Source organism: Lissotriton vulgaris, chromosome 9, assembly GCF_964263255.1.
Source record: "Lissotriton vulgaris chromosome 9, aLisVul1.2, whole genome shotgun sequence".
Lineage (NCBI taxonomy): Eukaryota > Metazoa > Chordata > Amphibia > Caudata > Salamandridae > Lissotriton > Lissotriton vulgaris.
In genome coordinates this window covers 83,948,100-83,974,080 of record NC_141697.1, presented here as the reverse complement: position 1 = coordinate 83,974,080, position 25,981 = coordinate 83,948,100, and the positions used below count along the sequence as shown (strand labels likewise).

Genomic DNA, 25,981 nt, shown 5'->3' with positions numbered 1-25,981 from the left:
TGCAACGTCTGATTTCTATGTGTGGCTGAAACAATGTCAATTCATAACCTGTCAGTCGTGCTATAGTCAAATGCTGAGTCTGTGTTCTGTTTAAAAGAACTTCCACGGAGTGTGGAACTTGCACTGTCAATTGGTGTCCTAATACTATGGAATCGCTTTGTCTAATTGCTAGAGCTGTTGCTGCTACAGATTTCAAGCACGCAGGCAGAGCCTGGGCCACTGGATCTAATGTACTAGAAAAATAAGCACACGGTTTGTGTGAACCTGCTTGATCCTGGGTGAGTACTGACAATGCAGTACCTTCGCGTTCTGTGACAAAGTGTAAAAGGCTTGCTGTAACATGGTGTCGCTAAAACAGGTGCTTGACCTAAGGCTTTCTTTAAGTCGTCAAAAGCTTGTGTATGTTCCTGAGTCCAAGGGAGGACAGTCTATGTCGCTGCCTCCTGGGTTGTCAACTGTATGAGTGGCTTGGCTAGAAATGCGCACTTAGGGATCTTTTGTCTACAGTAAGAAGTGAGGCCTATAAAGGCCCGTACCTCCTTTTGTGTCTTGGGTTGTGACATGTTTACAATTAACTGGATACGGTCAGGTGTTAGCTGTCTCCCCCTCTTGGACAGCAAGTGCCCAAGGTACACCACTTGCTGAACACAGAATTGTAGCTTCGAAGGAGACACTTTGTGTCCCTTGTCCGCCAGGAAATGCAAGACTGTCAGTGATGCTTGTTCACATTCTGGTTCACTCCGGGCGGTGATCAATAGATCGACGTACTGGAGTAGGGCAGTATTGTCAGGCATGTGGATACTATCAAGTTGTCTTTTCAATGCTTGGCTATAGATGCTGGGGCTTTCTGTGAATCCTTGAGGTGCGCGTGCAAATTTGAAGCTTCGGCCATTTAAACAGAATCCGAAAAGATATTGGCTTTCGGATCAATGGGGACACTAAAGAAGGCGTTCTTCAGATCAATTACAGTAAAGAACGTTGCCTCAGAATCAATAGCTGTCAATAAAGAAGAGATGTCTGGGACCACAGGGTACTGTGGTACAATGCATTTATTCAATTCTCGTAAATCAATCACTAATCGATAAACTGGAGGTGCATTCGGATCAGTGCGTTTAAGAATCGGAATGATAGGGGAATTACAAACATTGGAGTCGGTTTCTACAACCACTCCTTGTGCAATGAGCTCGTCAATGATTTTCAGTAAAGCCACTACAGCATCTGGAGGTAACTTGTATTGTCGGATTCGTGGTAAAACAACACCTTGCTTGAGTGTAACTCGATATGGTGTAATGTGCATACAACCTACATCAGTGGGGCCTTGTGCCCATAAGTGTGCAGGAACATTCTGTAATCTGGAATCAATATCTCTCAACACATAGTGACCCTTAAAGTCACGCAGAAACAATCTTACTCCTTCCGGAGAACAACAAATTACAGCTCCTAGAGCTTTCAGTGTCTTGATACCTAATAAGTTTTCTGGACATGATTTCCTGAGCAATAAATCTGTAGTACGGGACAATGGACCAACTGCAAGGGGAACAGGTTTCGATACTTCATTAACAATAGGCTTTCCTGAAAATCCAAGGGAAACATTCTGTGAGCCTGAGAGGGGTGCCCCTGGAACCTCGTCGTGACTGATTGTCGTCCTGCTTGCCCCTGTGTCAATCAAAAACTTTCTATCCTTTCCTAATACCTGACTATGTACATAAGGACCCTCTTGATCTACAGGAACCTCAATAAGAGGCAAGCCAACCTCCCTCTCTAGGCTGTTTCATGTATATCGCTGGTAATCGGGATAATCAGTTTGTGCATATTGGTACATCTGCTGTGTTGCATGTTGTGTTGCGGCAATCGGTTGTGGCTGTGGTACCGCTACGGTCTGTACTGTCTGTTGTGGAGCATGCATAGGCTGTACATTCTGTGGTATGTGTTGTTGGGCCTGGTCCTGTCTAGGAGGACGCGGTCTCTCTTTAGTTTTACCTGTAGATATATTGTGTTTCAAAACTGCACAATCGTTTACATAGTGACCTGGCTGTTTACAATAGTTGCATGTCCCCTTAACAGGAGCTGCTGAATTATTGGACTGTGTCATACCCTTTTTCTGACCGTCAGCTGGAACTGACTGAGCTACTAGCATTTTCATTTTCGTGTCTTTCATACGTCTTTGTTCGTGATCATGTTCTTCCCTAATTCTGTTCTGGTGGTACTGTAACATTTGTAACATTTGTGAAGGCGTGTTTGCTTGCCATGTGCTCTCGACTTTCAATACACGATTCTTAACTTGGGGCAAGGAATTCTCGACTAATTTGGATACAAAAAGGTGTGGGTATGACTCGCTACTTGCTTTCAGGCCACTATTAATAATAAAACATTTCTCAAATCGGGAATAAAAATCACTAGTGTCTTCATCGGGTTTCTGTTTGCAGGCTGAGATTGCATCCCAGTCCTCCTTTTTAGTTGCTAACAAACGTGGCAAAACCTGTACTAACAATCCTGGTAATGCTTTAGTTTTATCCCCAAGACCCAAACCTGGGGTTCGAGTTGTTTCTTCGGCTTCTAATGCAGCCCAATCAATCTTTGTGTCTCCCACCTCCCATTCTTTTTCTTTGAGTTTCTCGTAAATACCGGCAGGCAATAACACTTTCAATATTTTCATAATGTCGGGATAGGTGTAATCTCCCATGAGTAACATGTCTTTTATTTCACGGTGGAAACCTGCAGGGTCTTTATCATGACTGGGCACTATTTTCTTCATTTCCAATAATTCCATTTTAGTTATGGGCATGTATACATACACACGTGTAAGGGTATCATCAGCATTCCTGACTGGATGTACTTCTCGTAAAGGATTCTGTTTGTCAAAGTGAAACGGTTTCCTGACTGGGGGTGGAACGGAAACAAGATGTGGAGTCAAGAAGGTTCTGTATTTGTGGCGTTGCTCTAAAATCGTTTCAATTAGATCGGTACCTAGACCTCTCCATCTTCTCAGGAGTCAATCAATCAATCAATCAATGACATTTATAGAGCGCGCTACATACCCGTAGGGTCTCAAGGCGCTGGGGGTGGGGGGGGTGCCGCTACTGCTCGAACAGCCAGGTCTTCAGCTTCTTCCTGAAGGAGAGGTGGTCTTGGGTCAGGCGCAGGTCGGTCGGGAGGGAGTTCCAGGTCTTGGCGGCCAGGTAGAAGGACCTTCCTCCTGTCGTCGCTCTTCGGATGCGGGGGACGGCGGCGAGGGCGTGGTTGGCTGATCGGAGGTGGCGTTTGGGAGCGTAGAAGTTGACTCGGCTGTTGAGGTAGCTCGGGCCTTGGTCGTGTAGGGCTTTGTGTGCGTGGGTGAGGAGGCGGAAGGTGATTCTTTTGTTGACGGGGAGCCAGTGAAGGTCTCTCAGATGTCCGGAGATGTGGCTAGTTCGTGGGATGTCGAGGATGAGTCTGGCTGAGGCGTTCTGGATCCGCTGGAGTCTCTTCTGGAGCTTGGCGGTGGTACCGGCGTAGAGGGCGTTGCCGTAGTCCAGTCGGCTGGTGACGAGGGCCTGGGTGACGGTCTTCCTGGTCTCGGTGGGGATCCACCAGAAGATCTTCCGTAGCATGCGTAGGATGTTGAAGCACGCCGAGGAGACGTTGTTGACTTGCCTGGTCATGGAGAGGGAGGAGTCCAGGATGAAGCCCAGGTTGCGTGCATGGTCTGTCGGTTTGGGTGCGGTGCCCAGGGCGGGAGGCCACCAGGAGTCGTCCCAGGCGGAGGGTGAGGAGCCCAGGATGAGGACCTCCGTCTTGTCCGAGTTCAGTTTCAGGCGGCTGGTCGTCATCCACTCGGCTACCTCTTTCATCCCTTCGTGCAGGTTGGCTCTGGCGGCGGCGGGGTCGTTGGTCAGGGAGAGGATCAGCTGGGTGTCGTCGCGTAGGAGATTATGTTGAGGTTGTGCTGGCGTGCGATGGCCGCGAGGGGGCTCATGTAGACATTCAAGAGGGTGGGGCTCAGAGAGGATCCTTGAGGGACGCCGCAGGTGACTTCGGTGACCTCTGACTTGTACGGTGGTAGGCGGACTCTCTGTGTTCTTCCGTCGAGGAAGGAGATGATCCATTCCAGCGCCTTGTCCTGGATTCCGACGTTGCTGAGGCGCTGTACTAGGGTGCGGTGGCAGACAGTGTCGAATGCCGCGGAGAGGTCTAGGAGGATGAGGGCCGCTGTTTCTCCGTTGTCCATCAGGGCTCGGATGTCATCGGTGGCGGCGATGAGGGCGGTCTCGGTGCTGTGATTGGCTCGGAAGCCGGACTGTGAGGGGTCGAGGGATCCATTCGTCTCGAGGAAGGCGGCCATCTGCTTGTTGACGGTCTTCTCGATGACTTTGGCTGGAAACGGGAGGAGCGAGATGGGGCGGTAATTCTTGAGTTCGGTGGGGTCCGCTGTGGGTTTCTTGAGTAGAGCGCTGAGTTCGGCGTGCTTCCAGCTCTCAGGGACGGTGGCGGTGTCGAAGGATGTGTTGATGATGTCTCGCAGGTGGGGTGCGATGACAGCGTCAGCCTTGTTGAAGACGTGGTGAGGGCAGGGGTCGGTCGGTGATCCGGAGTGGATGGAGTTCATCGTGCGGATGGTGTCTTCGGTGCTGATCGGGGTCCAGGCGTGGAGGGTGGTGGTGGGGGGTGGTTGGTCGGTCTTGGTGTGCGTTGGTTGGTTGTTGAAGCTGTTGTGTATGTCCGCGATCTTGTTGTGGAAGTATGAAGCGAGGGAGTTGCAGAGGTCTTGCGATGGGGTGATGTCGTTTCCTGCGCTGGGGTTGGATAGCTCTTTCACGATGTTGAAGAGTTCCTTGCAGTTGTGTGCGTTGTTGTCCAACCGGTCCTTGAATGCAGTTTTCTTGGCGGCGCGGATCAGCTGGTGGTGCTTCCGGGTGGCCAGCTTGAAGGTGGTCCTGTTGTCCGGTGTAGGTTCCCTTCTCCAGACTTTCTCGAGGGCTCGGCAGTTCTTCTTGGAGCTCTTGAGTTCGTCGGTGAACCATGGGGCTTTATTGCTGCCGGGTCTGCTGGGCGGGGTCCTCAGCGGGGCGAGCTCGTCCGCGCAGTTGCTGATCCACTTCGTGAGGTTGTCGGCGGCCTGGCTGGGGTTCGCTGAGCTGGCAGGAGGGTGCTGGCTCAGGGAGGTGGCGAGCTGGTCTGCTGTGATCTTGTTCCAGCTTCTGCGGGCAGCCTGTTGCTGGTGGTAGTGGGTCGTCGTTCTCTTGAAGGTGAAGTGGACGCAGCTGTGGTCCGTCCATTGAAGCTCTGTGGCGTGGCTGAAGTCGATGTCTGTGCTGGAAGAGAAGACTGCGTTGAGTGTGTGTCCGGCGAGGTGGGTGGGGGTGGACACCAGCTGCTTGAGTCCGAGATTGGCGAGGTTGTCGAGCAGGGTGCTGGTGTTGCGGTCGTTGTTGTTCTCCAGGTGGAAGTTGAGGTCCCCCAGGAGGATGTAGTCGGCGGAGGGGAGGGCATGTGGGCTGACGAAGTCTGCGATGTCCTCGCTGAATTGGGTGCGTGGTCCCGGAGGTCGGTAGATCAGGGTGCCTCTGAGGGTGGTGTTCGGGTTGGTGTGGATCTGGAAATGCAGGTGTTCGGCGGTGGTCAGGGTGTTGTCTGTGCTGGTCGTGAGACGGATGGTGTTCCTGTGGATGATGGCGATGCCTCCTCCCATCTGGTTGGCGTTGCGGTCCCTCCGGACGATCTTGTAGCCCTCTGGGATAGCGATGGCGATGTCGGGAGCTGAAGAGGCATTCATCCAGGTCTCTGTGAGGAAGGCAACGTCAGGGGCAGTGGTGTCTAGGAGGTTCCAGAGTTCGATGGCGTGTCTGTGGACGGAGCGGGTGTTGAGCAGGATGCACTTGAGGTGGGTGCTGCTGGTGTTCGACTTGGCGGGTGTTGGTGCGAGTAAGGAGTAAGTCTTGCAGTAAATTATATAACGGACCTGGGTCAGATGCTTGATTTTCATACTGTATGATGAGGTGTTGGGTCATGTATATACCAGCTAGTCGCTGTTCTTCTGGAGTAAGACTTAAAAACGTTTGTACTACTGAATCGTCTTTATATATGCTGTCATCTCCGGCCCACTGTACTGCGGACCGGGCTAGTTCCTGATCACGTAAGGTATTGAGTTCTTGGTAACCTATCCTTTCTTTCAGTACTTTGTCAGTATCCTGGAATACATGTTCGAGGGTACATCGTTCTGGTATTGGACAAAGGTAACGTTTCTTGTTTTCTAACGTTTCTTGTTTACGAATGGGTCTATCGAAGGGCCTATCAAGAGGATGCGGTCTAGGGAGTTTCTCTCTACCTACATATGCCACCATGTCTCTACTTGCTAGTTGCGATGTTTCTGCTGTTTTCTCGGATTCATCCTCCTCCTGCGAGGAGGTTGGATCGTCTGATTCAAGTGGCTCTTCAGATTCTCGACGGGCATGTATATCTATTATTTCTTTACGGATCTTTCTAACCATAGCATGTACACTTTTCTCTCTATCATGTTTACCATCAGCAATATTCTGACTCCATCTGTTCAATCTATCCATCTCATTTTGTGAAAAACCTGCCTGATCTTGTTCTCTTATCAAACAATTAACCAAAAATCGCATGATTAAACCTTTGTTCTCAACTTTCTGACGTGACATGGCTTCACCAACACTCTCCGGTCTTTCTCCTGTTCTAATAAAATGATACATTTTGTCTAGATGCTCTGGCATTTCTGGTAGTAATATCAAATCTGTAACACGTCTTAAACGTAGTGACGCTAACAACATGGGTCCTGTCGTACCAGGCACTGTGTCATATCTGCAATCTGTAAGCTGTTCTCTAAGCTGTTCTGCCGGGGCACCCTTAGGTGTCCGTGCCAGTGCGAAATCTCTCATTGTCACTCGGTGTAACTGTGGCGGGGTTCGATAACCTCCTGTAGCACCTCCTGAAGCGAAGGCTTGAGCATAACCTGGCTGTAGTGTCGGTACCTGCTGTAACTGGGTTGGGGCCTGAGCAGCGCCAGCCCCAAAAGGATTAAGTGGATGTAATTGTTGAATACCAGGGGGAACAACAGGTAAGGGTGCAGGAAGCGGACCTGGAGGGGTCTGCTGTTGCGGACCTGGGGGCTGATGATCATGGGGTAGGTTAACGTCAGCAGGTGGTACACGGGCAGGTACATTGGTATATGCGGGAGCTACGTCGTCTAAATAGGAAGAAAGGAAAATATCTGCTGCGGTCTTATGACGTAATTTAGTCGGAACCAATGGAGGGGGCAGATTTTTCGGTGTCTCCGGGGTCGCCTTGGGCAGGCCCTCGGCCAGGACCGGATACAATCCTGTCAAAATAGCATTACTCTGTCTGTCGTGTTGTTCTGTTCTGACTCTCTGTCCTTCTTCAAGTAGTTCTTTTTCTTTGGCTTTTTCAGAATCCTCTCTACTTTTCTCTGCTTTCCTGAGTGCTTTCTCGGTCCGTCTATGTGATTCTTTACGCCATAATTCAATGGCATCTTTCTGTGACTGTCTGGCTTTCTTTTTCCATAATGCTTCCTCTACTCTCATGATGCACTCGGCATCCCATGTCCCTGTAACGGGCCATTTCTGATTCTCTGCTAAGTCTTAAGTGTAATCCACCCACAAGTCGAGATATAATACGGCATCTAAGCCGTGCTTGTGGTACATAAAATATCCGGGAGTGTCTCTGGGTGGGATGGGAACAGCTTCCTCAAGTATCCCTTTCCTAGTTCCTATCTGTCTCAGTTTAGAGAATAGAGGCATTCTGAACCTTGATACTTGATACTTACTTAACTTGGACACCACTAATACAATAAACACAGTAATGAAGATCAAACAAGCACTCATACCACGACATAAACACACGCATTTAAACATTTACTAGATAACTGGATAACTGGATACTGGATATACTGCTAAACAGTACAGATACACTGCTAAAACAGTGCAGACCGGGTCTGTGTACCCAAACCAGTCTTGACCGGACACAAATTAATGCACCCGTCTTGATGCATCCCCAGCAACGGTACTCACCGGGAAGCACGGAACGGAAGGCCTCGGAAACTCGACACTGGACTGGACCGGACTGGACTCGACTCGACTCGTGACGTAGGTACTTCGGAACTGGTGGGCCTCTGAATACCTCGGACCTTGCTCTCTCGGCTGGGCTCTGGTCGGGATCCTCTGCACTCCTCACCGCCTCGTCTGGGTGTCGATCGCAGTCTCAGTCACCTCCGTTGGCCTGAAGGAGATACAGGAAATCCTGGGGGTATGCGTAGTTGTCCGTCACGGCTGTGGCAGGGGGCTAGGCCTGCAACGCACCGCCGGCGTGTAAGGTGGGGGAGGGGTCCCTATTCGGGCGCCAAATTATGTGGTAAATAAAGATTTACCGTATTCTTAATTTCTATGCGGTATAAGTTCAATAAAATAGCTCAATCAAATGAGAGGCAGAGTCCGTGGCATCTGAGTTTATAAGGGTTTTATTCCATGTAATGGAATGGTTCGAACCATGGTATCTTGTTCCATCACCACGAAGGTTCAGGAAGGAATAGACAATGCTTTATTAACAGTGTACAATATATATAGTAAATGCATATAATGGTGATGGATACAGAAGGCGTAACAGCTGAAAGAAACGAGATAAGAACACATGTGCGTAACAGAAGGCGTGCACGAGGGCGTACACGGAGGTGTGTGCTAGAAACGTCACATGAAAGTGTCACAGGTGGGTGGATTCTTAGAGGAATCCTGCAGTGTCAGCAGAAATATTGGGCTAGATGCGCGCGCAGGCAACATGACGTGTGATTGACGTGGAACTGGAGGGTGAAGGGGACTTGACATTTAGCACTATACGGGGAGACAGAAGTCTGGCATGTCAGAACAACCTAAACCCAAATCATATCTGATATCTTGTGTTTGAGGAACTGTATTATCAAGAAGGAAAGGTCTCTCGGGCAGAGGCTATTCCATACTGACTGCTAGTGCGTGCATATGTGACTACGTGTCTACGGGTAATGCGAGGGGCCATGGGCCTACCATGGTAACGGGAGCAATGAATTACTTGCACAGAGACAGAAAGGCCGGGCCCTTTGCTCTGCAGCTGGGGAGGTGTTTACCTAAATCTCTAGACAGGAATGTATTTTCGAGGAGCGGAGCAGATAACTTGAAGGCTGAATACAGTCTTGGCAGGCAAGCAGGCCGAGCCGGGCACCGCTCGCCGCGCAGGGAGTAAGGCAAGGGTCATGGATGCAGATCCAGGCTGCAGCTTTCAGAGGCAGAAGGTAGGAAGGGCTCGATGGCAGAAATCAGGGCCTAGCTCGCCAGAGCCAGGAAAACGTGAAAGTGTACCATGTAAAGACGGTGGCACGGCATACTTAGGAACTGAATAATCGATCCATTCATGGTGGATCTGAAAGAGGACATGTTAACGTTGGACGCAAATGTATTTGCGTCTTCATAGCTGGTTGTGGAGGGAACATACATGTACTTGAAGCACGTACATGGAGCCGGTGGGGTTCATAGTAGGGGACACAATTGACCATAAAAATTCATATTACCTCAGTCTCCCTGTCTGACTCTATAATCCTTAAGCTCCGAGACACCCCAGGGTATTTGCTCGCTATACAAATCACCCAAACATAAACAGTGATATTTGTGTCAGTTCATTGCTTACCATTGGTGTGCATTGTTATTCTAATGTACTTGCTTCTCATTTGTTGACTTTACATCCTGTTCTTCTGTTTGTGGTCCTCCTCTACCCCCCCAATATCCAAGCTCATCAGCCTCTTCTTTTTTGGATGACTTCTCACTGTTACATTAAGGGAACGTCTTTTTTCTTGTTCTCTACTTTATGTACTGCTTTCCTCTTCAAATGCCCACATCGTCTGTGGTAACATATACCCCACTACTACCCTTCTTCCCCTACAAGCAACCAATCCCCCCCACATGGTCCATTTCTTCCACTACACCCAATTCCCTCCCATTACCCCCCACACCCCCTTTGCAGTTTCTTGGTCTTTCCGTTTACGCTCCCTGTTGCGCCCCGCCTATCTTTGCATGCTTTCTTTTACATAAATTATTTAAATGCGTCTTCGTATTTGGCACGGCTTGCAGGTGTTCTTTCCAATTGGACCATTATTTTTTGTGCGTAAGATTGACTCAGTCTTGCTGCATCAGCAAAGAAGCTTTTAAAAATTTTTATTTACATCAGAGTGAGACTCTATAACGACTGTACGGGGTGCTTCCAGGACATAAAGCGCTAAATGAAAACTTCTACTGCAAAAATAACAATTTAGGGAACTACAGCAATAGTTAAAAATAAAAAGTAATAAAAATAGAAAATGGTGGCTAGGGCAAAAGTGATCATGACTAGCATATCTACAATTATAAAAGTATAGTTGTATAGGATAACTTGCCTTTTTGCTTGGAGAGAAGGAAGCAAACGGTGTGTATTGTTGTAACCAAGATGCCCTGTACCAGTGTTCTCGCAGACCAATGCATAGGCATGTTTCAAAATACAAATCGTGGTTGAGGCCTGTAAAGACAACTGCCGGAAGTTGCTAGACTTTCCAGTAGGTATTCTAGCATCAGTCCCCCGCCTGCCTAGCAACAAATAAAATGGGGAAGTGGGCAAAAATTGGAACAGAAGACAAGGAAGGAACTAGTGTCGGAGGGCATTTCGTGATTTTTGTAATATGAAAAGAAAAGCATTTTCAAATTAGTGTGATCTTATCGGCGAGTTACGATCCATTAGTTGATATAAACCGATATTTTTCTGAAAAATTAGTAAAATGCGCTCAGCTCCTATTTTGTTTAGAATCGGGAATAAAATGTAGACAATACGGTCTGGATTGGTTGTAAACTGAACGGCAAACTCTCCCCACCCTCCCCCTGTTTCCCTTCAGTTTCCTTTTACGAGAAAGTGCCTACTTTGCATCGAATATTTTATGACCCTGCAGCAGTGTGTCTGTCGCAACTTTATTTTATTGTGCAAAACAAAGCCTCAAGCCAGTTTACAGCTCGCAGGCGGGGGACACTGTCTTACAAATCTTTGCATTATGATTTCGGGGATATCGAACATAATTTATACTACTCGTTACTTATACGTTTACCCCATTCCTCATGCTCTGCAGATTCATGACTTCATCTGGTCCCTGCGCATGGCGGCTTAGCCTGGATTTTGGGATGCTAATGCTGAGGCTGCATTATTGGGTTCCCCTTTTTTTTTACTATGTTTATTGAAGTTTTGTGCAGAATTAGTAATCCAAGCAGGACCACGAAAGGCAGACATTGACATGATCCTTGTAATATCGATCACATTCAACATGGCAATTAACCCATATCACAGTAATAGAAAATAAGAGAAAAGGAACAATCGATCAGCACATCCGACACACATGTGGTCTCCCCCATAGAGCTCTACATAATCCCTCATCCGACATCGCGCTACCTAGCGAAATAAGGCACGTGTAAAAATGAAATGGTCAGTATCAGAAGTAAGGGTCTCTTTACGTGACAGGGTCTCGAATGTTTATGGGTTTCCTTTTTCTTACTCCTGTCATCTGACATCACAGAGCCTACTGAGTACCAAACATTCCCCTTTGGGAGTTCTGCTTTTTCTTATGCTCTTCTACCCACTAGGCGCCTGCGACTTTGAACCGAGCCCTGTTTTCTGCTTTGTAAGGTGGGTATCCAAAATGTCCACTACGATGGTAGAAGTGTCCAGGAACCGCCGCTCCACCCCTTTAGGGGTGACTCACGTTGCACCCCCCCCGCCCCCCCCCCAACAGCACGGACTGACTTTCGCATCCTTAGGCAACTGCCCTCCCCACCTTTCCCCAGGTTTTGTCTTAACGGCCTTTACCTGTGCCCTCTACATATCTATCCTTGCTGGCTCCTGGGAAGAATGGGGCTTTTCTGTGCTAATGTCACTTAGCATGTCCTTCTGCACTATTGATCTTTGGCCCTCAGCTAGGTTATGGCTATGGCCCCTTAAGGCCTTATCTGCCAGGTGGGGCTATGCATGCTCTTGCGCAGTGTAGCCTGCCATCAGCTTGCGGTGGGGCAGTGTATGTCCTGCAGCACCATGCGAGATGTGATCACTATCTCCATCCACTTGTAAGGATCAGACTGTAGGATGCCACCGAGCTGAGCGTAGGACTTGGCCATACCCACAACCTGTATTGCCTCCCCTGACCTCGGACCTTGTGGTGCAGGGCCTTCGCCTATGGGCTCAGGATGCACTGCATGACTTGGCCATGTACCCCAGCTATCAGTGACTATTGCAACGTAACAAATCACGCCATAGCATCTCTAGTGTTTGCATTGTGAATGGGCTCGATGTGATGTTGGTGCTGTCAAGTGCCACCACAAGGAAGCTACCCACACTTGTAGCTGTCCAAACATCTTAAGGATGGTCTTCCATTAGATTCCTGATAACTCTCTACCTTTTCTTCTTTCCGGACTTCTTTTAGAGCAGGTCATGTGACCAGTGTATAAAAGGCAAAGGCCATGCGTGTGTTGGGCTTAATCTAAAACCAGTTTTGATTTCCTTTAAATCGAGACTTGCAGAGACTTAGGTCCTCTCCAGGCAAAACTACCATCTCCTGTCAGCCAAGGTAATTTGTGAGGTCTTGCATAAGCAATATATTTTTTTCTCTGACTTGATTATTTCCACGAAGTTGTACCTCACCATATATGTGTTTTTTATTTATTTTTCTTTCAGTTTTTCATAAATGTTCGCTGCAGATCTAACTTTCTCAGTTTTGTTGCTAGTAGACTATTGTGTCGTACCGGCGCTGCATTGGTATTCTTATGTTTTTAAATCCTCAAAATAGTTTCCAGTCGACACAGTATTGATGCAGTTGTCTTCACGATTAATGATCATTCCTTCTGCAAGTAGAATAAGTAAAACTTAATCTTGTAATGTTTCGAGAAGCTCCTCTATGCTGTTGTGTGGACTTTGATACTGCCTTGAGACCTTGTTCTGGTTTGGTTCACTCATTTCGGTCTGCTAATCCTTAGCAGAGGAAGTTAATAATCATCACAGTGTCTCCTGTCATAATTGATTGGTCTGATAAAGCCTGAGGCAGCAGCACGCAGTGGAGAGGAGTGTGGCAGTTTACCTGGTTATGGTGTGTTAGACACTACCTCCTGGGCGCCCTTCAATCCATAGCATGCTGTGCTGCAGAGTGATGTTAGAATGTAATTGTCGGCATTTATATATGATTATTGAAATTTGGTATGCTTAAGACCAACACTGACCGCAGTCCAACAACATGAAATTTTGCATTAGCACATCGGAAATCAATAGGTCAATTCACATAATATGTATAGTTCGCACCTGTTGTAAGTCCATCACAAGCATGTATCTCTGCAGGTATTGAAGTGCCTCGCCATAGGTATTGGAGTAAGCCACTACGTCCATTATTCATGCAGATTGTCCATCTGTGTCCAGACCAGCCACATAGTCTCGGAGCGGCCTGCAGTAGTTTATTGGTCTTGATGTAGGTGGCAGGGTGTCTGCATACAATTCCGCTAGTTCACTACACATTAACATGTCTTTAGCCGACTCTTGAAATCTTGCCTCCCTTTGTCATTTCCACCCTGTATCAGCCTGCAGGGTTGCTATGGCCAACAGTGTCCTACAGCCCAGGATGGCCACCTTGGGGGGGATATTGGAATTGCTTTATCTGTTATGTCCAGTGTTTGTACCCCCTATGACCAAAATGTATGTACTGCCTAGCAATCCCACATCCGATGCAGATAATCCTTGCTTGAGATCGTAGCAGTGACGGCAGCTGGGTCAGTGACATGCTGCAATTGGCCATGCTTATCTTTGTGTAATATGCCCTTTAGAGATATTGGTAGTGCATTAGTCTTCTTCCCATTGAGGACACCTCCTTAGTATGTGCACTGCAGAAAGTCCAATGTTCTTCTGATTTCGGTACCCAAATCCTCGCGCAAACTGTCCAGAGTTGACCCACCCTCCCAAGCTGCACCTTCTTCATCTCTGGTTTGCTGCTTCTCTACTCTATGCTCCTGATCAATGTTAGCCTCTCCTCCCAGGGAGTACACGTACAAGATGGTAAGGTTAAAGACACTTTCTGTGGTATCATTCTGCTCGTTTGTGAAGTGATTTATGGCCATGACTCCTTTCTGTCGCTTGTTGTTCTTGTGTTACTACTTGTAGTATTCAGCAGTAGCTCATCTGTGCACCAATGGAGTTGGTATGCTGGCCATGATTATTCCTTATTTCTTAACAGTGCCTCTAGGTGAATGGTCCTATCTCTGCTTGGTGGACCCTTTATTGTACTTGTGTTGGATTTCAGTGATGGTATCAACTTGTGGTACATTCCACACTAAAAGAGTAGTGCTTATATGTGCGAGGTACATCTGATCTCACACTGCTACACCACGTTCTTATGTGCTGCAACATTAGCCACACTGTCTTTGAACTTCGCCCATCTCATGTATCGTACTCGCATAGGCTAAACTGCAGCTAACACTTTTTCCCCTGTGAACGTTGAAAGGGGCCCAAGAATGTGATGGAAATCTTCACATGAGTGGGATGGAAGGCGGCAGCAGGAACATTGAGATGGGGCGAGTTAGGGCAACACAGGACTATAGTAGTGGGATGGAAGACTGGGAGAATGCACACAAATTACAGAGGGCGGAGAGGCAAGCTGACGTATAATGGAGGGTGGCAGGGGCTGGGGCAAGCGAAAATTGAAGGAAGGAGGTGGGTTGGGAGCAAGCAGCAGTGGAGGGATGGGAACAGTTGGGAGCAAGCAATACACCGAGCAACATTGCCGAGGGAGGGAGCCAGCTAAGACACCCTTTGGTATAGTACTAAAACACAAAGTAAATAGTAGCACCTAAAAAGCGAGCAGTCGAAGGACACAAGCAATGTATCCGTGCCCGAGGAAAGGGGCAAACCCACAAAGAGCATGTGGATGGAAAAGGGAGGGAGATGTGTGTTCGTATTATCCATGATGAAGCCTAGGCTATAAGCTCCTTTTGTGTACACTAGAGTTTCCCAATAATTTCTTATGCAGAAGTGTAATCTCCAGTTTCATTTGCTTGTCTTAAAAATTCGAATGTTGGGTTAATAGCCTCAGGATAAAGGTGCCTTCCTGGGAAATGGAACTTTATATAATGCCACGTACTCTTGGATGATGGCGTCAGTAATTGAATGTGTAGACGTAGAGCTGATGCTGATTAACTCCGAACACTACCTGTGCTTTCTAGTATTTGTATACGAACGAGCAGCAGCAATTAGCCTGGAGCTAAAAATTCCATGTTTTACAGATGAAGAAAACGAGGATAACCCTTGAAATTCATTTATTAAGGATCACAAGTGTGTAGGGAAGCGGCCCACAAACACCTGCTTTCAAAGTCATCAAGCTGACCACTAGGCTACTTCTCGCCCTCGAGGTCTTGTTGGCCTCCAGTGGTATATCATGGCATCAGTTGCCATCTGATTGTTCATCAGGTAGCCTCTAAGGGAAGATTTGCTTGGTTATTCCTCGGTCTAGTCGTTTTTCTTTTTTGGGCCAGGGTGTCCCTTGGCATATCCATCTTTCTTTTCTCTGTAATAATTTGCAGAATATTGCTGGTTAATTCTGCTCCTCGGTCACATGCCCCATCTGCTGAAGCTCATCTCCCTCTACAGGAGGCTCGTGGGATCCAATTAGTAGTTACTTGTACATGTTGTTCTCCTGAAGGGCTTATGTCGTTGGTGGGCCTTTTGGGCACGTGAAATCATGAGGCCTGAGTTTTTGTCATGCTCTAGCATGGATATTTTTGTTGCTGTTTAATTACATTTTACTTGTTAGACATTTCCGCTGTCGTCAAATTCCTTGCTGTACTTTAATGATTATAATGTAATTACACAGCATAGTTACTCTATGCCTATTGTCACAAATTCTTTAAAATATGCTAAGTCGTTCAGGGCTTTAAGTGGGCCGGGTCCCTCTGGGTCTCAGACGTGGTAGTAATTAAAAGCTGACATTGAAAGGAATTCCTTACCGATCCTATATTCATGTCTTTAACTTTAATGGCAAAATCATTGGTCGATTTCTGAACAATGAACTTAAACGTGAAGTGAGCCATGTCAGCGATGTAGTTCCTGTTGAGATGTCCTGTGCTATACTTTAATCTTGCATTCCCTAAGAGGTTTAGCTGCTTCCGTGATGTTGTGGTTCTGTATTTTTTGTCGCAGTTTACTCTTCTGCAGTATGTACTTGGAACAGAGTCACCACCAGGTGTTTATTCATGGCCTCGATTGAGCGCTCCAGGGTTAAGGCAGTGCTAGTTTCCCACAGTTGTTTAAAACTTGTTTTCAATGATCATTCCATCCTTCAGAGGTGTTGAATTTAATAAAATATCTATTTGCCATGGGGCAGGTTCCTTCAGAAATCTACTTGTCCTGTTAGAAAATACACTTGTCCTTTGGTGCGATGTAGTGCTTCGACAAATTATGTTAGTAATCTCATTATATAAGAGCTCTGATATAGCCTCTCTGATTATGCCAGTGCTCATACCATAGTAGTGTTTGAATACTTGCAATTCCCTTATGTTGCCACATTTCCGCAGATCTACATACTGGGGCTAAAGGTAGTGGTAAGCAATAGTTCCAGGGTTAAATGCCCTTTCGAATCTGTGCTAACCTATTAACGTGCATGTTTTAAGGGTTTTCAACAACTCTAAGTTTTTACCTTACTGAGAAATGTTGTAAATTTACTCCTGACTAAGGCAGACTGGAACCTTCTTCCAGAGCTGGGAAAAAGTGTTTGGAGGGAAAGTGAACTTGCTAACACATAGATTTTTGCATGAGCAAATCTACACATGCATATTTGCTGGTGCTAAATTGTAGTTCACAAATATTTTCTAGGAGTACTATTTCTTGTTCTACTTTTGTAAATTCTTGGGAATTTACGAAAGCCTGATAGCTGCACTTAATGTAAGGACATATACCGTGGGTGCACTTTTGAGACTTTATTTAATAATTGGGCCCCTAATTTGGTCTGGTGTTGAGCATGGTAATACAGACTTTCTATTAATGAATCATAAATACAAGTTTGAACAGCATTAACATAGGGACAAAAATATTACCTTAACTGCAGACAGTGCCCCGCCTGGATCCATAATGTGGTACTGCAAACTGGCAGCCAAATGGTTTGTGCTGCAGGGGGTTGGGCCTACTTGTCACAATGACAAAATACACATGAAAACTTGTTGCCCATGACTCCGCTCTATGAATAGCCTTGTCATTTGGTCTTGCCTTGTAGTACTCTGCTGCATCATGTTCTATTCAGGAATTCTCTGTTTATTTTATTCCAGGCTGACAAACGGGCACACCACAATGCACTGGAACGTAAGCGCAGGGACCACATCAAAGACAGCTTTCACAGTTTACGCGACTCCGTCCCTTCCCTTCAAGGAGAGAAGGTTAGTGCATCGGTTAGTAAACTCCTTTATTTACCTTTCTCTTTATTCAATTATTGTCATTTTTGTTGTGTTGTATGATGTCCCACTTACAAGCCATTGTAAAGTGCTTGCGCGTGTGAAACGTGTTGTGAATGGTTGCTGGTGTGCTGGAATCAAATGTTTAACCATGATGTTTTGTTTTAGGTCCATACAAATGCCAGTCAAGGGAGGCTCCCCCCTAGGAGTTATTTCAGCCATTCACGATCCCTCCTCCTCCCTAGTTGGGGAACTTTCTGCATTATAATGATAATTGTATGGTTTATGTCCTCCGCAAATGAGGGTTATAACTTTAATCCCATTAGAACTCATTCATCTCAATCAGTCTGAATCACAGTAGGTGCCATCTACCCTTGTGCAGAATTTACCATGGAGCGTTGTCAAAGTAGCATTGTTTGAAGTTCAATGAGCAATTTGCCATTATGGCTACACAGGGCAGTTCTTCTCGGTCACTGCACCCTTCTCCACCAATGCCTATGATGCCCCAACAGGGTTTCTGAAATTCTCGCCTGCATTTGCTTTGGTGGGACAGGGAGATGACCTCACCCAGCAGGTTGACTGCTCTGGACCAGTCAATATTGCACAGTGTAGGCAGCAAATTCAGTTCACAGTTCCAGTGTTCCAGGCACAAGACCTTACCGTAGCCTGGTGGAGTAAGGACACTTCTAGGACTTAATGGTCTTGTTCGAGCGAAACGATGTATGGGATTCTCCTGACACCTGAATTCTAGAACAGCTGGAGATCACTAGTCCTGTGGCACCATATATCCAGAAATAGAAGCGCTGGGACAACAAAAAAATCCAAATTGCCCAGTATACCCTGGTGCAGTATACTTTAAGAAGATCTTGAGAGAGGAGTATAGTCTTGTCAGAGAAACACCGCACCTGCTAACCTCCAGGCAGTCCAAGCAGTAAATTATTTATGCTGGCTACAGAAGTACAATGGCGAACAGTATTAGTTAAAACGATGCAAAATGCACAGTGAGTGCATCTTCAGTAAAGACTATTTAAAAACAACCAGCTGTTGTGAACGGAGTTTGCAAAATGGCTTATAGGAAGCATGATTCCCAGCTATTGGCAAGAGTTGTTAAATGAGTGGGAGCACTAGATGCAGCAAAATAGATCATAGAAGTTCCTAATTATAGCCTCTCCTTGAAATGAAGAGATGTACCTTGATGCTTGTTAGGATCAAGTAATATAGGTTTCCTTGGAATCAGCCACTCCACCAGAATAGAAGCCTGCCCCTACAATCAATTTCTTGGTCTCTTTGACCTAGTGTGACTTTCCCGTTTTGTGAGCCAGTGCCGGCCCAGACATCTGCCACCTGTGTAGATTCAAGGCATGCATGCAAGCCCTCCGATAGTTTCGCTGCACCTTGCGTGCGTGAGCTTGTTGATTGTCACTTAGGCGTGGCAGAGGCCTGGAGCAGTCATGTTATCAATTTCATCACTTGTCGTAATGTCAACAGACCACAGTGTATGTTATAAAAAATGCAGAGGTGAAGGGTGGTTGAAAAGTGATAGTTGCCACCTGACTACTTTGGAAGAAACTGAAAGCCAGTGTGCTCATTGCGAGACATTCCTCGCCTGTTCTTGACGATCATATTTCTGTATCTTATTGTTCTGTTTGCGGTTTGTGTGAAGCCAACAGCAAAGCTAGGTTTGGTTTGAAGAGGCTAGACGGGAGTGGGTATTGCTTTTGACATTTCTGCCATATTTAACTGAAGACCTGTTTCTTCCCAGTGCTACCTCCCTACAGTGCCCGAGATGTGAAGCTCTCACCCAGCACTGACGGGGATTCCAGGACGAAATGGAGGCAGCCGGAGCATGCAGGGGCGCTCGCGTCCCAGTGTCCCTCCCTCGTGTCCCGCAGTCCTCTGTGCGGTGGATCTTGGATGGGACTGTTTCTTCTGGAGATTTTATTTTCTCTTTGCATTGTTGTGGTTATAGAATGCTATGCTCTCCGGATTAAATCCCATTACTGTAGACGACTTTGGGGAGTGGGTGGAGGATTGTGGTTGTATTCCTTTGCTGCTAGATCATTTTCTTATGACCTCCTGTAAGGCCTAATGTTAAGTCTTTCTTGCAGCATAAATGGACTAGGTTCACATGTGTTTCCTTTACCTTGCTCACAGTCATCCAGCAAAAAAATCCACAATTTTTGTGCCTTAAATGTTTGTTGTAAATGCTTACGTTTTGCTATAAACATTTTTTTTCTATTTTGGTGCTATTAAACCAACAGGTAAAGTATTCAATGTCTTCTATTTGGTATGACGTGCCCCCGGTCTTGTGAGCTTGAGGTGCAGATGTACCAAATTTTCAGATTTAGAATGTGATGTTTCCAGCCATGTAGCAAACAAAATATGGCGCATTACAAGAGAAGCAGGCCACAAGCTGCTAGCTTTAGATGAGCAAATGTGGTAAGAATACTCTAAATGAAGTTAAATTAAATTTATGAGGTTAAAACAGGGAGGTGAGAGTATCCATTGCCACGTATTTTTTTAAGAGTATAGTAAACCTGCACAAGTGTGCTGGATATCTTTGATATCGCACACAGGTGGTTAAGGAACTAATTTGAAGTTTGGGGAAAAAGACACACAGCGTTTTTCTCTTTCTCTGTTATTACCTGCATTCCTGGTTGTAAGAAGACTTGTCCTTTAGTTTCTACAAAATGCACCCTTTACCAGGCGTGGATTCTGAGGTGCTACTTTAAAACTTGTCTTAGGGTTTAATTGAGGGTGGGCAAACCTGCAAGGGTGGGTAGATTTGCAATAATTTTGACTGGACAAAACATGACCAATCGGTGCTTTCCAGGAAGGCTTGATATGAAAGTTTTATCTGCCATTAAATCAACCCCTCCAATTAGGTGGCAATTAGGATTTTATTTTACAAGATTTTTCTGCCTAAAACCATTAAAAATTACCATGCAAGGCATACGTCTGTACTTCTAAGTGCATATATTTGTACAGTACTCTAGGCCATCCTAAAGTTGGTCCAAAAGGCCGGAAGAGAGCTAGAAAGGAGGGCCCAAGATAGTAAAGAAGGCTACAAGATAAGGCTTTGTGGGGTGGAGTGACTGTCTCCAAGATCCTAATAACTGACTGTACATTAAGGAGACAGTTCTTGTTGCACTGGGTGATGCCCAATTGAGTTCTGACCGAGTCGAATCCATGACAGATTCTCAGCATTACCGTTGACTTTGAAATTGCTTACCAGTAAGATTCGATCTTTGACAATTTATTGTACATGGATATGCTGAAATTCAAGATCGCATCCTCTTGATTTTAGGGTGACAGCACAGCATTAGGCAAACAGGCCATTAAGTTGAAAACTGCGAAAAAAATACCTCCTGGTTTTTTAATTAAACAGCCGAGTCTGTAGTAGTGCTTGCAACAGATCAACAAATGCTCAGCTTGAGGAGAGGAAGCTGATGCAAGGGCATACGCTTTGTGTGTTCAGCGTCAGAGTTTGTTGAGGAAGTTGCTACAGAATAAATCTACAGTCCAAAGTGATAACTGATGAACACCTCAAGGAACCAACTAATTGAATCAGAGTCCTGGTTCACTGTATGGTATTTGAGATAAAACATCCAGAAAATCAGTAAGGTGGTATCCATAGTAAAACGTGTGTTCCCTATACCAGTTTCTCTTCGTGATCTCAACAGACCTTCAGATCAGGAAGTTAAAAAAAAAAAATGCAGTATGGATACAGAAGATGTACAAGGCTTAGACCGAGAAGGGGAATGATTGGTACGCTAGATTGTAAAACATCAGTTATGTAGAGTGAGAAGGGAAAGAAGACCCTTTTCTTTATATAACCCTCACTCTAATAGTGACATGCTTCATCATCGGGTTCACCCCCACCCCTAAAGGTCGGGGTGGGCTTAACCATATTTCAGGGAGCACTTATGAAGACTGGGTGTGTGGGGGCGTAACCTTAAAGATAAAATTCCTCTCCCACTGAAAAAATATCCTTTATTAGGTGGGTGGGTGGGTGGTGAGGATGTAATGGTCCTATGACCCTAAAGCACCATTGGTACTTTTGCAGTGGGGGAGGAATTTTATCTTTAAGGTTACACCTTCAGAGGCGAATTTAGCCTGGGTATTACTTGCTGTTCATTGTTGTTTTCATCCATGTGTGGTACATTTATTACTGTTGGTTACTGAAGTCCGTAGAAACCAAAGGTTTGTTATTGAATGCCCTGATGTAATATGTGCTCTTATCTTTTTTGTGTCATGGCAGCCAATGAGAATTTTGTACAGTACAGTATGTCTTTGTGCAGGAGCTCCCCACCATATTAAATTGGAATGGTTGATCTGGCTGGTATGCTTAGGCAAGGACCAACGTTTTTCCTTCAGTGGTTGTTGTGATCGTATTGTTCTAGAGCCCTGTTCGCATAATTCAGAAACATCAGCATGTTCAATCGCAAAGCAAACCCCTGCATTCTGCTCTTACGGTCGCTGAAAGTTCACTCAACCCACAATCCCTACTTTGTATCTAGCAGTGGTTAATTCACAATAGAGAGGTGACCAAGTGAGAGGCTGACTCCCGAAGATAAGGACCCAGGTTTTATCACGGTTTCACTTCAGACAGCTCAGTTTAATTCATATGGCCACAGAGAACACACAGGAATGTCTGCAAAACAGGTCATGTTCCCAAGAAAGAAAGAAATGAGCCGAAAGCTGATCGGGTGATGGACATACATGCAGGAGCCAGCCCACTGCTTCCTGCTGCACTCCTCCTTGAAGCCAGACCTCAGAATACACCACAGGGAGAATACCCCACTGGGTATTTTTAGGTGCTTTGTCTAAAGATAGTTTTAACAGTAAACCTACATCTTATTTATTTCATTTTGGTGACTTAATAGCCACAATGAAAGCTTGGATTTAAAATTGGACTACAATATAACATTTTGTTTTGATTGTCACACTGTCCTCTTTTTACTCCATTAGAAATTATTTTTTGCTTCTAATTTTCTAAAGTAAGGAATACAGTACACAGGCCTGGCTATAGTTGTGGTGTAGCATGAAAACGCAGAGAAATGCCGGTGATCAGGGTGGTTAGTGGTTGATTGTAATCCGTTGATTTGAGACTCCTCAGTCTTTACCTTGTCCGACATGTAGCGGAAATCCGCCCTTAAGACATTTACATCTATTTTAACTGAATCCAGTTTGGGCTCAATTTTACCTTGCGGGTCCTGGATTGCCGGCATTCCTCTCAGAGTTCGGTTGTGGGAGGAGTGTCTTGCCCGCTGCCGCTTTCCATATTTCGGGTGGCTCGGCCAGAGGCAGCCATCATTCCGGCGTATTTATCGAGATTGTCTGTGTCGGTTTGGACCCTCGTGGTTTTTTTTTTTTTTTTACCATGTCCCCGCCGCTTAGCATCGTGTCACCACTTTCCACCTCTCAGTCCACTATGCACTTTCTCAGGGTCTCGTGGGAGCCTCAGTCAAGAGTTCCCACCAGATGATGAGCCACACGCAGTCGCTTCCCACAGATGTATTTCACTTCTGCGTTGCAACTAGAACTTCCCAGGTTTTTAACATACCTGTACTCCGCAAGAGGCCCCTGTAGGGGACATTCATGGACTGCGTTTACTACCATCTAAGATTCAGGTGCTTCATTGTCGGGTCTCATGTGCATCATCCCTATTTGTGCCCTCCCCATGTAGTCTCGAAGGTGAGAGGTCAAACAGTCGAAATTGTACTGGGCTGTTACTGACTGCATGGCCTCTCTGGGTTTAAGTGGTAATGTCTCACGGTGCACTGGGGGGGGGGGGGGGGGGGGGGGTGAGGGGGGGGGGGGAGAGATCGAGAACACACACAATGTTCACACAGTTAAGGCTGACTAAACCCTTGTGTTGATCTTCTCCCCCCCCCGCCCCCCCCCCCCCAAAACTGGAAACAGGCCACCGTGCAAACTCCTTCAACTGCCGATTTTAGTCACAAATTTGGATATTTTTAACCTTTTAAGAGGAGACTTTCTAAACCTACAGTTATTAATAATGCCCTGTTCGTTTGTCGCATTGCCTTGCATTTCTGAAAATGTTTTAATGTGTTCCTTTGTTATCATTTGCAAAAGTAATTCATTTTCATTTCTTCTCTCTCGCTTTCCACTTTTGATATGCAAGACCTGTGCCCAGAAAGAATTTGGCTACTGTTTCAGTCTAGGTCAATTTTGTCTCGACAGGCTTCCCGTGCCCAAATCTTGGACAAAGCCACAGAGTATATTCAGTACATGCGAAGGAAAAACCACACTCACCAGCAAGACATTGATGACCTGAAGAGACAAAATGCACTATTGGAGCAGCAAGGTGAGTATTCATGGACCAGTCATTGTGATCTCAGGGTATCTTAGAGGTGCTTCACAATCTCGCTGCCACGTTAATTCGAGGGACAGATAATTCTGGTTCCCAGTCCAAAGGGCTCTGTAACTTTTATTGTGAATATTCCACTTTTTGATGGGTAACTCAAACAGATCTTTAATTTTAAGGGGTATAATCCTGTTTTCTCTCTCGGAGTCATTGTCACCACTGTGCATAACCAATCTGTGTTTCCCATGTGATCAGTGTCTTTAAGTTGGAAATTATTTTGACGTTGTGTACCCATTTTGGTTCAACTAAAGCAAACCGTTTCTTGTTCAGAACTATGTGGTCTTTAGCTGGCCATCCCTATGTTTCATTTACAGTTTGATTTGCCTTTTGCTATCTAGACTTTCGTCCCATAACCCGGTATTACATTTTGCATTTGAAAACCTTTTGCGCAGATCAAGTTTGGAATTGAAGCGCCTTTTTCCTCTGGCAGTGCATCTTTTTCATGCTAGCGATCTATGCATGCAACTTGTAGAATGCAACCTACTAGTAAAGCAACCGAATACTATAAGAAAAGAAGCAAGATCATAGCATCTCAGAAGAACGACTGGAAGCAAGTGATATGATTGGTTCAGAGGGCAAGACCGTAGGAGGGCGCGAGTTCTCTTTAGAGCAAGGCTTGTAGCTGGGAGGTAACAGATATGGTAGGGTTTGTAGCCCTAATTCTTTATCTCCCTGTAAGTGCAGGATGGAGGGATTCTGCCAAATGTCTGTGGGGCTAGCATAAAGGAAAATAAAGTAGAAGGGGAAGGCCAGCGATCTTCTTATTGCTTTTCCTGATCTCAGACAGCACAATCCGTCTGCTGAACGTTCACACTATCTGTACAGTGCAGTGCTTGAGTTTGCTGGTTTTGAGGTGATGCAGGCAGTCAAAGGGAGGTAGTGAAACTTGGTAAGGGTGGGGATGATCCTGGCATGCTTCTGATGAGTTTCAATCTGGGGGATGCTTTGCCAGCCACTCGTGCTTCAAAAACGCCAACCAATAGGGCATTACCTATTTCGAAATGGAAAAAAAGCAGAGCTTTGACCCCCACTTGTGAAGTTGTTCTGGGACGAAGGCATTTACTTCATGGAACAAGGAGATTTGATGTTGGGTGATTTTCATATTATTTAAGCCGAGGCTAGTGTATAGGTAGGCATCCACGGATTGGGTGCTGTTGACACTTTGTTGCGTTGATCTGCAGAGGTTTGTCAGTGCAAGCTTCTTTACTATTGCTATCTATGAGCACAGATTCCCTATGCCTAGTCTGTGAGGTGCAGTTTAAATCTCCGCCATACGCTGCCACTCACAACTAAAGAGGTGGATGGAGATGTTTTCATCAGTCTGGACTGCAGGTAAGTGATCTAGGCATATTTCATAATGTATAGTTTCTGTGCCTTTACAATCTATCATAATATGCTTATCATTCTTGGCTCTGCTCCAATCAACAAGCCAGCCAAGTCAGAGGAACGGCTCCAGCATGATGAGTGTTCTGAGTCATGTTCCTAGGACAGGGTGTTGTCTGGGTCTAACCTAGGGGTCTCCAAACCGGTCCAGGAGGGCCGGATCCATGCCAGATGTTTTTGGATATCCCCATTGAGATACATGTAGTAATTTTAAAAATCTGGCATGGATCCAGCCCTCCAGGACCGGTTTGGAGACCCCTGACCTGTCAGATAGGCTTGTACCCGAGTGTGTGCAGTTTGAGAGGACCGGGTAGAGCGACTCTGGAGGTAGCATGTCATCTTAGAAAACTGGATCCCAAATGTTCTTGGCAGCAGCTGAGAAAATCCAGGTGATGTGTGAAAATTTGCTGAGAGTTGGATAGGGCAGGGTGGGTATTGTGCTGGTAGATTGAGGGAGAAGCAAAAAAGACTCGTTTAAAAAACCTACAGAGAGAGCAGAGACCATTTGGACTGCAAGAGTAATGTGCGTGAAGAGTAAACTATTTATGTCCCAGTACAGCAAAGGGTTGATGGTACTTTTCTACTGTCACAATATATACCTTCTGATGATGAATTGCCCACCGTTTTACTGCAGCTTTATGACCTGATCGTTTTCCAACCATGTAGGACTCCCTTGCAATTGCAGAATTTAAAGCAGTCCAGGAAGGCGCGGGAGGCATCTTTCTAGACGGTTTATGATTTTGGATTGTTT

The 25,981-nt window shown here is 46.0% G+C and overlaps 1 protein-coding gene across 2 annotated transcripts in view; it reads left to right on the top strand.

Moving 5' to 3' along the window:
- The window catches only part of MAX (MYC associated transcriptional regulator X), a 132,952-nt gene that overhangs the window by 72,797 nt on the left and 34,174 nt on the right, over window positions 1-25,981 (top strand). The window contains exons 3-4 of one of the 2 annotated variants that reach the window (XM_086937108.1): window positions 17,334-17,453; window positions 23,664-23,787. In XM_086937108.1, coding sequence (XP_086793234.1) covers window positions 17,334-17,453; window positions 23,664-23,787 — 244 coding nt within the window. The remainder of the gene's footprint in view (window positions 1-17,333; window positions 17,454-23,663; window positions 23,788-25,981) is intronic. The other variant, XM_086937109.1, reaches the window with a different exon arrangement.